The sequence below is a fragment of the Notolepis coatsorum genome (genome assembly GCF_963971535.1).
Source record: "Notolepis coatsorum genome assembly, chromosome: 4".
NCBI classification, from domain to species: Eukaryota; Metazoa; Chordata; class Actinopteri; order Aulopiformes; family Paralepididae; genus Notolepis; species Notolepis coatsorum.
Genome location: NC_140168.1, coordinates 176,412,006 through 176,427,132, shown reverse-complemented (window position 1 = coordinate 176,427,132; position 15,127 = coordinate 176,412,006). Strand labels below are relative to the sequence as shown.

General features: G+C 44.1%; 1 protein-coding gene across 1 annotated transcript in view; it reads left to right on the top strand.

The window, feature by feature from the left end:
- pacs1 (phosphofurin acidic cluster sorting protein 1) overlaps nt 1-15,127 on the top strand; it is a 285,532-nt gene that overhangs the window by 166,010 nt on the left and 104,395 nt on the right. The window contains exons 3-4 of the mRNA XM_084312165.1: nt 6,504-6,593; nt 9,672-9,797. Coding sequence (XP_084168291.1) covers nt 6,504-6,593; nt 9,672-9,797 — 216 coding nt within the window. The remainder of the gene's footprint in view (nt 1-6,503; nt 6,594-9,671; nt 9,798-15,127) is intronic.

Sequence of the window (15,127 nt, the reverse complement as noted above, 5' to 3'; positions counted from 1 at the left end):
CTGAGTCTCCACAACATAGCAGAGAGTAGCGTTAGCGTTAGTGTTAGCTCGCGGCATGCTTCACTGAGTCTCCACAACATAGCAGAGAGTAGCGTTAGCGTTAGCTCGCGGCATGCTTCCCTGAGTCTCCACAACATAGCAGAGAGTAGCGTTAGCGTTAGTGTTAGCGTTAGCTCGCGGCATGCTTCCCTGAGTCTCCACAACATAGCAGAGAGTAGCGTTAGCGTTAGCTTGCGGCATGCTTCCCTGAGTCTCCACAACATAGCAGAGAGTAGCGTTAGCGTTAGTGTTAGCGTTAGCTCGCGGCATGCTTCCCTGAGTCTCCACAACATAGCAGAGAGTAGCGTTAGCGTTAGTGTTAGTGTTAGCTCGCGGCATGCTTCACTGAGTCTCCACAACATAGCAGAGAGTAGCGTTAGCGTTAGCTCGTGGCATGCTTCCTTGAGTCTGTTGTTGTGATGTGGAGCGTGTAGCCAGTCTAAATTAAAGGGATGTGTTTGTTGCAGCGGTGTAAATTAAAGGGGAATGTGTTTGTTGTGGACAATAATTTCTGCTCTGTGTGACAATAAATACATTAATGATGATATATTATATGTAATTTAAAACCAAAACTAAGGCCTCCGTATGAGTTTAAGACGTGGACATGGTCATGTTTGTTGAATAAAATTTTTCTTTTTTTGACTGCCGATTTTTATTATTATTTTTTCCCGATCCCCGATACTCTGAAAAGCACGTGATCGACGCCGATCCCGATCACGTGATCGGATCGGGACATCCCTAGTATTAACGTTATTCTGTGTCGTAGCAACGCTATACGTTGTACTCATTTTGTTAGCTATGTAGCTAATGTTATTAGCACTGAACGATCATAGATCTTTAATCTTTATTTAGCAGTCCAGTTTCTCCAGCAGTAGCGAGTAACCACTTGGGTCTAAAAAACAGCTAATGTTACCCTACACATAACGCTACTTGGTTAAAAGGAGCAACACTATTGAGAAATGTAGTTAAGCTATGTGCCGTTGCTATAGGCGAGCTACCGTGCTGTGCTCTGTAGTAAGGCCAGCGGCCCCCCACACGGAGATGACGAGGGGTAGGTACTGGTTCCTGTTAAATATACTGCTTAGTATAAGTACATGGGGTTACAGGACCCTTTATCGCTTCTTTTCAAGCCCCCTCTCTCTATAAACTCTCACTATAGACCGCTCTCTATAGACCCACTATAGACTCTCTCACTATAGACCTTTCTCTATAGACCCACTATAGACTCACTCACTATAGACCTTTCTCTATAGCCCTCTCACTATAGACTCACTCACTATAGACCTTTCTCTATAGCCCTCTCACTATAGACTCACTCACTATAGACCTTTCTCTATAGCCCTCTCACTATAGACTCACTCACTATAGACCTTTCTCTATAGCCCTCTCACTATAGACTCACTCACTATAGATAGGGTTGGGCACCGAAAACCGGTTCTAATAGGAACCGGTTCCTAACTTCCGGTTCTGGAACATATTTGAATTTCGATTCAAAATTTTGATTTTTATTTTTTTTGTACTTTTACTTTTACTTTTTTTTTTTTTTTTTTTTTTTTGTACTTTGTTAATTAATACCCTAGTTACAGTACAGCAACCAAATTAAACTGTATCAAGTCAACTGAAAATGTGAATAGTATGATTTTCTTTTTGAAATTTTCAAAAAAAAAAAATCTCCTTCGAAATAAGCTGTGACCTGTTTTGACCTGCACCTCAAAGAATCAGAATCGAGAATAGTTTAGAACAGGAATCGATATGGAGAATCGGAATCGGAACCGGAATCGTTCAAATCCAAACGATGCCCAACCCTAACTATAGACCTTTCTCTATAGCCCGCTCACTATAGACTCACTCACTATAGACCTTTCTCTATAGCCCTCTCACTATAGACCTTTCTCTATAGACCCACTATAGACTCACTCACTATAGACCTTTCTCTATAGCCCGCTCACTATAGACTCACTCACTATAGACCTTTCTCTATAGCCCTCTCACTATAGACTCACTCACTATAGACCTTTCTCTATAGCCCTCTCACTATAGACTCACTCACTATAGACCTTTCTCTATAGCCCTCTCACTATAGACTCAATCACTATAGACCTTTCTCTATAGCCCTCTCACTATAGACTCACTCACTATAGACCTTTCTCTATAGCCCGCTCACTATAGACTCACTCACTATAGACCTTTCTCTATAGCCCTCTCACTATAGACTCACTCACTATAGACCTTTCTCTATAGCCCTCTCACTATAGACTCACTCACTATAGACCTTTCTCTATAGCCCTCTCACTATAGACTCACTCACTATAGACCTTTCTCTATAGCCCGCTCACTATAGACTCACTCACTATAGACCTTTCTCTATAGCCCTCTCACTATAGACTCACTCACTATAGACCTTTCTCTATAGCCCTCTCACTATAGAATCACTCACTATAGACCTTTCTCTATAGCCCTCTCACTATAGACTCACTCACTATAGACCTTTCTCTATAGCCCTCTCACTATAGACTCACTCACTATAGACCTTTCTCTATAGACCTCTCACTATAGACCTTTCTCTATAGACCTCTCACTATGTTTGCCACATGTATTCCCACTGTACTGTATTTGTGCTGTACAAAAACAACACATTCGACCCGTAGGATAGTACTATGTATTGATCACAGACATAAGTGTTAATTTATGTAAATATTGATGAGTATTTTGGTGGCTGGTACAATGTGATGATGAGCAAAAACAGTCCAGCTCTACTGTCAATAACAAGATACTAAAATGACGTAAATTCACCCATGCCAATGTCAACACATACAAACGATGCAGATAAAATAGCGGCACCCTTCCCCCTCTCCTGTATTGGGGAGAGGTGATAACAAACCCTTTGCTTATAAAAATAATGCCACCTAGCCGGTCTCGACTAGGAACATGCATTGCAAACTACTTTCAGTTATCAGATCATTGATTAAGAAAGATTTGTTGCTCAATGATCTAACATTAAGAAGGGCCATTGTCAGTGATTTGTTTACATGGCCGGTCTTAGTAGATTTCTGTACCTGTATTTCTATCGATCAGCACTTTGCTGTGTGCAGACCTCAATGTACACTGTGCTTCTTCTATGACACTACAGGCAGTGGATCAAGCCTGTTATAAATCTGATAGGGTTTTCCAGTGGAAATATCTAATGAAAAATTGCATTTCAACTAGAATTGTTTTCTTCCCTTTTCATAAATATCTAATGAAAAACTGCATTTCAACTAGAATTGTCTTCTTCCCTTTTCATAAATATCTAATGAAAAATTGCATTTCAACTAGAATTGTTTTCTTCCCTTTTCATAGCGTGCGTGCATGTAAGCATGTGTGTGTTATATACTCTTTCAGCACCCCTCCTCCCCCCCTTCCGTATCGGGGAGAGGTGATAACAAAACCCTGCGTTTACAAAAATAATGTCACCTAGCCAGTCTCGACTAGGAACATGCACGGATCAAGCCTGTTCTAAATAAATCTGATGGGTTTTTTTTCAATGGAAATATCTAATGAGATTTGTTCAACCAGAATAATGAGAATATTTCAACCAAAATAATGAGAATATTTCAACCAAAATAATGAGAATATTTCAACCAGAATAATGAGAATATTTCAACCAGAATTGTTCATCCCCTGTCATAACGTGCCTGTATGTAAACATGTCTGTGCGCTATACTCTGCCTGCCATCATCATGTCCTCAGGTCGATGCCTTCCAGCCGTGCCCCCCAGCCAATGCGCTGCCGGCCTCCGTCCCGCCTCGCAACTCTGTTTTCTTCCGTCTCGGGATCCTCTGCCCCACGGAAGCTGTGAGAAAAGTCCTCACCAGGGCTAACTGACTGCCCGACCGTCCAATCTCCTCGCAACGAGGCCGTTGTCGTGGCGGGAGGGTCGGCAACGCATCCGGGAACCTGCAGACGGGAAAGCACCGCCGTGGGGGAAGAAAAATAAAACAAAGTGTCAGGTTGCTGATACCTCCATTTTAACACGCTTATTTTCTCTTAACAGACAAAACCTAAACAAAACAAAAATAAAATGTGGCCCCCAAAAAATTTGTTTCCTCTAAGCACTCGGGGAAAAAAAGCTCTGTGAAAACAGCGTATTAACAACGCCCTATCCTATTTCTTTTCAGAAAAACTGCAGTTTTGACCAGATGGGTGATAGGAACTAATCATACAACATAGCACCTGTCTCTCTCTTGGTATTCCTCACGCACGGACTCACTTCCCGCCTCCTTGTGAAAGAAATTCAACCCAAAAAAAACACAATCAGTGCCTAAAAGATAACCCACGCTGTAGCTTTAGTGATTTTAGATCACAGGGACTCGAACCCATACGCTAAATAGTGGGACCTATTGCATGAACTCCTGTAATTCCCAACATACTTCACAGTACACTTTGCACACGCCTACCTTATCGGATACAAATGTAATTCTCGCTAATTACCAGAACGTACCCTTTAAATCCAAGTGATCAGAGGAAAACAAGAGGGTTACACACAAAAAGAAAAACTATGTTCTAATGTTAGACACCCACTTGACCCAGAACCCCACTTCAATATCCCACTCGCATCCCCATAGGTTTACCTGTCAGAGTTGACAAGACAGTCGTAGACAGGCGTCCCCCTTCTCCTGTATTATCTCGGAGGATTTGAGGCAAGAGATATTATTTCTCCCCTGGACTGCTCGTCGGCAATCACCACTCTGTGTCATACGCTATCTGGTCAACCTAGACGCCCTAATCTAATCGTAACCTAACTACTTTATAGATGGAAAACAAAACCGCTTTAAACAGAATGCCAACAGCTCACCGAATGCTCCCCACGCGTTCCCAAGGTTCAAGCCGGAGGTGACAGCCAAACGGACGGCGCAGCTGGTTCTCCCCCCCCCCCCCCCCCCCCTTTGCGCGGAGGAGTTTGAGACAGGGAAGCGCTTCCCTGGAAACACAAGATTCACCCTGTCCGCAGAGCCCGTTCCGCGGCCACCTCGACTCCCATCGCTTTAAAATCTAATAAACTAGTTAAAAAAAATATCCCATAATTTCACTCGTCGCCATCTGTAATGGGAAATATTAAAGGACAAAACGATGAGCCGTTTACATTAATTATTCTGAGTCATTATTAATAATAGAAAAGTTTATTTCACCGTGGCCACAATGAAAGTTCAGTTTACAGTCAGAGACACATGTTCACACAGTAGCATCTGGCCATAAAATGACCCAGATCGCTGTTCACACGTATGCCAAATACACAGTTGTCAGACATAACATAATATATCAGATATGATGACGAAGGTAAACAAAAATGGTTCTCAGTCACTGGGAGCAACAACAACTTTGTTATGACTGGGAGGATGTCAGAGTGTTCTTAAAGAGACATACACACATTAACCAGTCAAGCTGGTCATACTGAGAGTCAAGCTGTATAACATGATATCTCAACACAGATCTATAAGAACATGATAATATATTTCCACGACAATGACTAAAGTCTTTTGATGTCTATCCCCCTTGATCAACTAAATTTATTTCAGATATCCAATCTACTTCCTCCTAAATATCACATAATATATAATATACACGGGTTACTCTGATTGGCAGTTACCTCTAGCTGCTGTGCTTTGACTGGCTCATCAGTCACATTTAGCTGCTCTGATTGGCCCATCAGTCACATCTAGCTGCTCTGATTGGCCCATCAGTCACATCTAGCTGCTCTGATTGGCCCATCAGTCACATCAACATTTACATTTAGTCATTTAGCTGACGCTTTTATCTTACAAGTTGTGTACAACAAGTCAGCAGGAAGGGTACAACTCTGGCAGCTAAGGGTAAGTAAGATTGTTCATCAAAGAGAGAGGACGGGTTTCAGCTGTCCTGACTGTGGTGGGAGCTTTGTTCCACCATCGTGGAGCGAAGACAGCCGGCTTCTCTTTGATGAACCCCCTGGAGCCCGGATAGGAGTGTGTCTGAGGTGGCCAGAGGATGCAGAGCGTAGGGGTTGTGTAGTGAGATAGAGACCATTGACCGGAGGTAGGAGGGAGCCGCTCCCCTCGCTGCACGGTATGCAGGTCAAGGACCTTGAAGCGGCCTCGTGCGGCAATGGGAAGCTTGTGTGGCTGTGGAAACGAAAGCAATTCTACTGTGATACTCCTCTCTGGATTAGCTCTCCTCCCTCTTTTTCTCCTCCTAATCATCATCTTCCTTCCCTCCCTCTTTCACCCCTCCACCTCTCCTCCACCTCTCCACCTCTCCTCCGCCTCTCTCTGCATGGGGTTGATGAGAGCACATTGTTCTCCCTCCCCGCCGTGGGAGCTGGCCTGGGTAGACGTCGAATGATAATCCCCCTGACGGATCTTTTCATCTCCCTCTTTTCCTTCTCTCTTCTCTCTCCCTCCCTCCCTCCCCCCTCTCTCTCACTCTCTGGTCTCTCCATCCCCCTGTAGGGCTCCAAGCGTATCCTGCGCTCCAACGAGATCCTGTTGTCCTCAGCGGGCCTGACGGAGACGGACCTGCAGCTCACCTTCTCTCTGCAGGTAGTTCCATCAGAGACCTTGTGGACAGTAGAGTCTGCTCTACTTCTATTTCAGTTTTTTCCTCAATGGCGCTAAAAACGTGTGGGTTTTCCCAGCCGAATCCTACCAAAGAGAACTACGGACCTTCGTGAGACATTATTACCACTACATATCTATATAGCAGCTGCAATACTGTTGGCGTGCAGAGGAAGAAGCCTTTAAGGCGTTTCACGCCTTTAAAGTTTCTGACAGGGTTTGGGTTTAATCCCAATTTATATTGCAGCAAGTGGAGCTTGTTAATGGTGGGTTATGTCATAGTGTGGACGTTTTTGTGTGATTTGTCACTTTAGTAAAGCAGACGGGTCAGCAGGGATGAAGGCTTTATGCCACGAGCCAATTAGATGGCTCCAAGTAATTAACCTAACACAGGAAATAAAGGTAGTCTGTTCCCCACTCGCATCAGAATGAGATCATCACCTACCTAAGCTCGCTGTCTGTCTGTATCTCATGTTTCTTTCTGTGCACACATTTTCGGGATGTGCTGGTCGACAAGTCGTTGTTTTTTTTGTTCACGTTTTTTTTCCCGGATGTAGATTCTGATAGATAACCCATAGACCTGTTCGCTATATATACGTCAGACTCAGTGTGCGCGCGCATCATGGGGGAAAAAGGAACATAATCCTGGTCAGAACAACGGGGCAGACTACAATATATTTGCATTTGTTAGCCATGCTATCAATCTAAACAATCAATCCATGCCAAAGCTAGATATGTAAAAGGTGAAAGACTCACACTTACAGCCATGCTGTTTTGGCAAAATCACATTCAGCTGTATTCGTTTGAAACAACTTTTAGTCAGCGGAGTGTCATGGTTTCTCCATAGAGCCCCGTCGTATTCTTTTAGCGCAGCAGCTTGCGCAGGTAGGGGGTAAGTTAGTCACGTGACTCAGTTGGTATTGCTGATTGGCTCGAACACGGTATGTTTGTATACAGCAAACAGGTCTATAGTAGACCTATGGGCTTCAAAAACACACGTATATGTAATATGGCTTAATTCACCACAAATCTTAATGTAAATATTTTCCCAGATAGTCCTATTTATGTTCCCATATCAGATATGGATTTGCTTTTTCCACACGTCATCATCACCGTCGTCTGCGCTGCCCTTTCACGTTTCACTGTGTTCTGTATCAGCGGCTACATCGACCCGTCGTGTTCTGACCGTCTACATCGACCCGTCGTGTTCTGACCGTCTACATCGACCCGTCGTGTTCTGACCGGCTACATCGACCCGTCGTGTTCTGACCGGCCACATCGACCCGTCGTGTTCTGACGCACCAACCGACCTGTAGGAGTCGCTGTCCACAACGTCCAATCCCCACCCACTGGCTTTCCCACCCCCTAATACTGCCAATTGTGTTAGTATGAACGACCAGCCAAGCCAGTAGCAACGCCGAGAGCTGGGCTCGAACCCAGCATCTCCTGCGTTAGTGGCGAGCGCCTTGCCATTAGTAACCGATTTGACGCATTTTTGTCAGAAACTGGCGAAGCGAGACTGTTGCCTCAATGGTCCCTCGAGGGGCTCGAGGTGGCTCAAGCGCCGGTGGCTCACATTACATTCACCCTGAATGTTGATGTTATCCAATAAAAGTTAACTTCATTCAAGCAGGGCATTGCAACCGGAGTAATCTAAAAACTAAGGCCTCAGTATGAGTTTAAGACGTGAACATGGTCATGTTTGTTGACCCGTCGCGTCTGACCGTCAACGTCTGTTTGACCCGTCGCATCTGACCGTCAACGTCTGTTTGACCCGTCTCGTCTGACCGTCAACGTCTGTTTGACCCGTCGCGTCTGACCGCCAACGTCTGTTTGACCCGTCGCGTCTGACCGTCAACGTCTGTTTGACCCGTCGCGTCTGACCGTCAACGTTTGTTTTTAATTAATTTACAACGAGGAGTATCCGGTTTTTGGACAGGGTTAATTTATTGTCCGTCTTCTGACAGATTTGTGTCCATTTTGATGGACAGAAAGGTTTGGAGAGGGTGAACTGACGGATACGTTACCGTCTGCAAAGCTGCTTGTTTCTGCAAAGGCACGATTGTGTTTAATTTAAAATTAAACCAACTGACGGTAATGCCTTCCGTCAAATCTCTACCCATCCATTAACTGATGGACGGTGCATACCGTTCTCGTATACAGTATGCAGCGCAATCTTCAATGAGTCTAAAATGAGTAAACTGCCGCCTCATTATTTCAATGGTTTAACGTACATATTTAGTTTATATTCCATTTTATTTTATTCCACCTTTTTATTTTTTATTCTACCATAATTGTCTGTCCGTCAATGTCGCACCAAAAACAACCAAATCAAATCTTTGTATGTGAAAACTACTTGACAATAAAGACCGACTACACACTCCCATTTTGAAAAGAGTAACATTTTGTATATATATATGTTTTGAAAGAAAATATTTCCTATTACTGGACACTGAGCACGCATTGAAAGTATGTTGTTTAGTCGACACATTATCACATCCCTAATACATCCGTATACCGTACTTTTCGCACTATAAGCCGCACCTGACTATAAGCCGCAGCAGCTAAATTGAATGATGTGTACATATATAAGCCGCACTGGACTATAAGCCGCATGTGTTTTAATGTTTAATTACCATATGTAAGGAGTGGAGCCTGTGGCTTAATTTGACTCAACACGGGAAACCTCACCCGGCCCGGACACGGAAAGGATTGATAGATTGATTGCTCTTTCTCGATTCTGTGAGTGGTGCATGGTGCATGGCCGTTCTTATATTGAGCTTTAAGTTCCCACCTCTACAGAGAATGACTCCCATTGGGACATAATACTGTCGGACAAATAACATTAACTCATTTACAAGTTGTATTAAGTTTAGCAAACTTACAGATACATAACATTTCAATGCAGTAAAAAAAAGCAATATTTCGATTTTCGGGTTTTGTCCACATATAAGCCGCACCGTTATATAAGCCGCAGGGTCGAAAAATGGGGAAAAAAGCCGCAGCTTATAGTCCGAAAAGTACGGTAATTGTTTCTTTCTTCCTGTGTGTGTGTGTCCACAGTACCCCCACTTCCTGAAGAGAGATGCCAACAAGCTTCAGATCATGCTCCAGCGTCGTAAGCGCTACAAGAACCGCACCATCCTGGGCTACAAGACGTTGGCTCTGGGACTCATCAATATGGCTGAGGTAACAGCCGTAAACCTTGTCTCAACCCTCAGTCAAAAATGTCCATCGAGACTGAACAAGATTGTAGATGTTTGTGACGCTGTAGGTAACCGTAAAGAATACTGTCTCGAGTAATGTTGCTTAATTGAATCTTATTTCAGCCCAATTTTAGTGTGCAAGACTTCGAGTCATCTCGTATTTGGTCTTTTGTGGCTTACATTTACACTTAAGGACATTTACACTTAAAGTAACCTCATCTCTGCCTTTCATTTAACCCCTTTCCCTGGGCTTGCCTTTGATCAGCCTCTATGAGCACTAGGTGCAACTTTAATGTTCAACCTTCCGATTCAGTGTTCACCTTCAGTCCCAGCCTTCAGAGTCACCTTCAGTCCCAGCCTTCAGTGTCACCTTCAGTCCCACCTTCAGTCCCAGCCTTCAGTGTCACCTTCAGTCCCAGCCTTCAGAGTCACCTTCAGTCCCAGCCTTCAGTGTCACCTTCAGTCCCAGCCTTCAGAGTCACCTTCAGTCCCAGCCTTCAGTGTCACCTTCAGTCCCAGCCTTCAGTGTCACCTTCAGTCCCAGCCTTCAGAGTCACCTTCAGTCCCAGCCTTCAGTGTCACCTTCAGTCCCAGCCTTCAGTGTCACCTTCAGTCCCAGCCTTCAGTGTCACCTTCAGTCCCAGCCTTCAGTCCCAGCCTTCAGTGTCACCTTCAGTCCCAGCCTTCAGTGTCACCTTCAGTCCCAGCCTTCAGTGTCACCTTCAGTCCCAGCCTTCAGTGTCACCTTCAGTCCCAGCCTTCAGTGTCACCTTCAGTCCCAGCCTTCAGAGTCACCTTCAGTCCCAGCCTTCAGAGTCACCTTCAGTCCCAGCCTTCAGAGTCACCTTCAGTCCCAGCCTTCAGAGTCACCTTCAGTCCCAGCCTTCAGTGTCACCTTCAGTCCCAGCCTTCACCTTCACCTTCAGTCCCAGCCTTCAGAGTCACCTTCAGTCCCAGCCTTCACCTTCAGTCCCAGCCTCGCTTCAAAACTAAATTCAACCAAGTGCTCTTAACGTGAAGCTTGTCTGGTGCCTTTCTCAGCCACCAATAAACAAACTCTCCGTCACATGTTGGTGTACTCTGCCCAGAGCTCCGCTCTGTGCATGTTCTCTTGTCTCTGTGTTTGACGTCTCGGATAAAAGAGGATGTGGTTCTATAGCAGCAATAGTCTGTTCCTCTGTACTTTGTCTCTGCCTGGGTGGCTTTCCAAGGCTGTCTCTGCAATAGGCTATGTAGACTTCATTAACCAACTGATCTATGTGATCAGACTGCAGAGAGATGGGGCACTTACACACACACACGTACACGCACGCACACAGAGAGAGACCTGCTAATAAGGTGTGAGGGTGTCCTTTCCTACAAGAGTAAAGGGAACAAAGAGTTCTGCTATAACAATTGGAGTTCACCCCTCATTCTCTCACATTTTCTATCTCTTTGTCTGTAGCCACAGAACTAAAGAAAGAGCCTATTATGGTCACTTCCTTGGGTCCACCTAAGATGGCTTCCATAGAATGTAGAGCCATATGAAATCCGCGTTCACGGAATCGCGGACGGAATCGCGTAATTAACCAATAAAAATGGAATCAACTGCAAAACGAGGAATATTGCAGAATTTGGCCTAATCTGGACTGAAATTTCGTTTTTGGGTGGAACGTTTGGTGCACACGCGACCGGGGAGGCGGGGACGCTACAGCGTGTTACACACAACACAGCCGCGGTGCTCAAGCGTCTGGCTGCTTCAGTGTTAACATCGTCAAGAAGCTAAACAATTCCACAATAAGCCCTCAATTCAGAGCAGAACAGTATCCTAATGACTTTTATGCCTCCGGTGATAAGGTGTTTAGCTAATTCTGTCAACGTTCCGTGGACTGGACCCGCAAAAACACTTGCGACACTATTGTGATTAAATAGCTATAACGTTAGGACATGAATACATGATAGCTTCTAGCTAAATCTAGTGCACCCATCCATTTGTTTAATGCAAACGATTGTCATTATACACTGCCCTTTATAAACTAAATACACTTAAATAGCTATGTAACGTTATAGGACTATAGATGGAAATGATAGCTTCTAGAAGTTCTAGCTAAATCTGGTGCACCCATCCATTTGTTTAATGCAAACGATTGTCATTATACACTGCCCTTTATAATCTAAATAAACTTAAATAGCTATGAAACGTTACAGTACATAGGACTATAGTTGGAAATGATAGCTTCTTGCTAAATCTAGTGCATCCATCCATTTGTTTAATGCAAACGATTGTCATTATACACTGCCCTTTATAATCTAAATAAACTTAAATAGCTATGAAACTTTACAGTACATAGGACTATAGATGGAAATGATAGCTTCTTGCTAAATCTAGTGCACTCATCCATTTGTTTAATGCAAACGATTGTCATTATACACTGCCCTTTATAATCTAAATAAACTTAAATAGCTATGAAACGTTACAGTACATAGGACTATAGATGGAAATGATAGCTTCTTGCTAAATCTAGTGCACCCATCCATTTGTTTAATGCAAACGATTGCCATTATACACTGTCCTTTATAAACGAAATAAACTAAACTAAAGGTGCCTAAATTATGCATTACTATATTTCATCACAATATAATAGATATAGCTAGGTTACTGACATTGTCATTGTGATAATGTCAGTAGTAGCTAGCTGTATCTATTGTTTACACTTGAAATATGTATTTTTATTTTGTCACAATATTATAAAAATATTGTGTAAAATTGAACTGTATTTCTGAGTTGCAGCACTTAAAAACATTAAATGGACTGTTATATCTTATTCAATTGTGGACATTTATTCATTCCCACTTATTAGACACTATTTCTGATGGTAAAATGAGCATAAAAAGCAAAATACAGAATTCTGAAATATTAAAACGGAAAAAATGGAATTTGGGAAAAAATAAAATGGAATTTGGAAAATAATAAAACGGATTTCATATGGCTCTAATAGAATGTTGATATGGTTGTCATGGAAATTAGTATTGTTTCATATTGTTTCATGTTGACATGTTGATGTTGTCTCATGAAGCTATGTGTCTCCTGGTGGTAATGGGGCAGCTATTTGTCTCCTGGTGATAATGGGGCAGCTATGTGTCTCCTGGTGGTTTGATTGATTGATTGATTGATTGAAAACTTTATTAACAGATTGCAGAATGGGTACAATACAGTACAGCTCAATACACACAATTGTTAAGGGGATGCAGACCAGAGAAAGACTTTCGTCTTGTTTACATCAGGGTCCCCCATTTTCAATTCATCAGGACATATATGACATACTTGACATACAGATAGTCAGTACTGCTACATCTATACATTTATGACATACCAGATTTGCAAATACAGTACTGTTTGTGATACAGAAGGAGTCAAGAAAAGGGAGTATATACATTTGACGTAGAAACTGTACATTGGAGGAGGTTGGGTGGGGGGGGTTGGGTACATTGGGATATTGACAACCATACTGGGTAATTTACATTGGAGGTGGTTGGGGGGGGGGGGGGGGGGAGAAACACTGTATAAACAAGCAAAACTGTACAATTGAGGGGGGGGGGGGAGACACTGTACAAACAAGCAAAATTGTACATTGGACTATTGACAACCATACTAGGGGTTGGGTTAGGATATTTACAGGGGCCAGTTTTGAATTGCAGTCTCCCGTAGGTGTCCCTTGAGAGAGGTTTTGAAAGTGGGTAGTGATCCACATTCCTTTACAGCTTTGGGTAGGGCGTTCCACATTGATGTGGCATAATTGCGAAACGTGTTTAGTCCCTTATTTGAGCCGAATCTGGGTTTAACATGATTTGTGGAGCTCCCTCTGGTGTTGTGATCGTGGTATTCACTGACCTTTGGGAAGTATTTTGACATGTACATGGGTACCTTGGTCGTGTAGTGTATCTTGTAGACCAGGCCCATTGCAAGTTGCTGTACTCTGTCGTCTACTCTAAGCCATCCTAGGTTGTCAAAGTGGGCAGGGGTGAGGTGGGTTCTAGGAGTAAGGTCAAGCAGTAGTCTGACCAGTTTGTTTTGAGATGTTTGTAATTTTGTTTTTAGCGCCTTTGAGGTGCTTTGGTACCATGAGGTGCAAGCATAGTCGTAGTACCCCTGAATGAGTGCTCCTGCCAGAGTCTTCAGGGTATTCTTGTTTACCAGAGAGGAGATCCGGTACAAGAATCGAGTTCGTTGGTTGACTTTTTTTATTACATTGGATGCCATTTTGTCACAGGAGAGATTAGCCTCTAGGATGGAACCCAGGTAGGTAATTTCATCTTTCCTTGTGACAATATTGTCACCCACTGTAACTGAAGCCGTCGGTCTTGCTGAGTTTGTTATTTGAACCGAAGAGAATGGACTCTGTTTTGCCCATGTGTAATGATAGTTTGTTATCAGCGAGCCATATGCAGCCATATGGTAATGGGGCAGCTATGTGTCTCCTGGTGGTAATGGGGCAGCTATGTGTCTCCTGGTGGTAATGGGGCAGCTATGTGTCTCCTGGTGGTAATGGGGCAGCTATGTGTCTCCTGGTGGTAATGGGGCAGCTATGTGTCTCCTGGTGGTAATGGGGCAGCTATGTGTCTCCTGGTGGTAATGGGGCAGCTATGTGTCTCCTGGTGGTAATGGGGCAGCTATGTGTCTCCTGGTGGTAATGGGGCAGCTATTTGTCTCCTGGTGGTAATGGGGCAGCTATTTGTCTCCTGGTGGTAATGGGGCAGCTATGTGTCTCCTGGTGGTAATGGGGCAGCTATGTGTCTCCTGGTGGTAATGGGGCAGCTATGTGTCTCCTGGTGGTAATGGGGCAGCTATGTGTCTCCTGGTGGTAATGGGGCAGCTATGTGTCTCCTGGTGGTAATGGGGCAGCTATTTGTCTCCTGGTGGTAATGGGGCAGCTATGTGTCTCCTGGTGGTAATGGGGCAGCTATGTGTCTCCTGGTGGTAATGGGGCAGCTATGTGTCTCCTGGTGGTAATGGGGCAGCTATGTGTCTCCTGGTGGTAATGGGGCAGCTATGTGACTCCTGGTGGTAATGGGGCAGCTATTTGTCTCCTGGTGGTAATGGGGCAGCTATGTGTCTCCTGGTGGTAATGGGGCAGCTATGTGTCTCCTGGTGGTAATGGGGCAGCTATGTGTCTCCTGGTGGTAATGGGGCAGCTATGTGTCTCCTGGTGGTAATGGGGCAGCTATGTGTCTCCTGGTGGTAATGGGGCAGCTATGTGTCTCCTGGTGGTAATGGGGCAGCTATGTGTCTCCTGGTGGTAATGGGGCAGCTATGTGTCTCCTGGTGGTAATGGG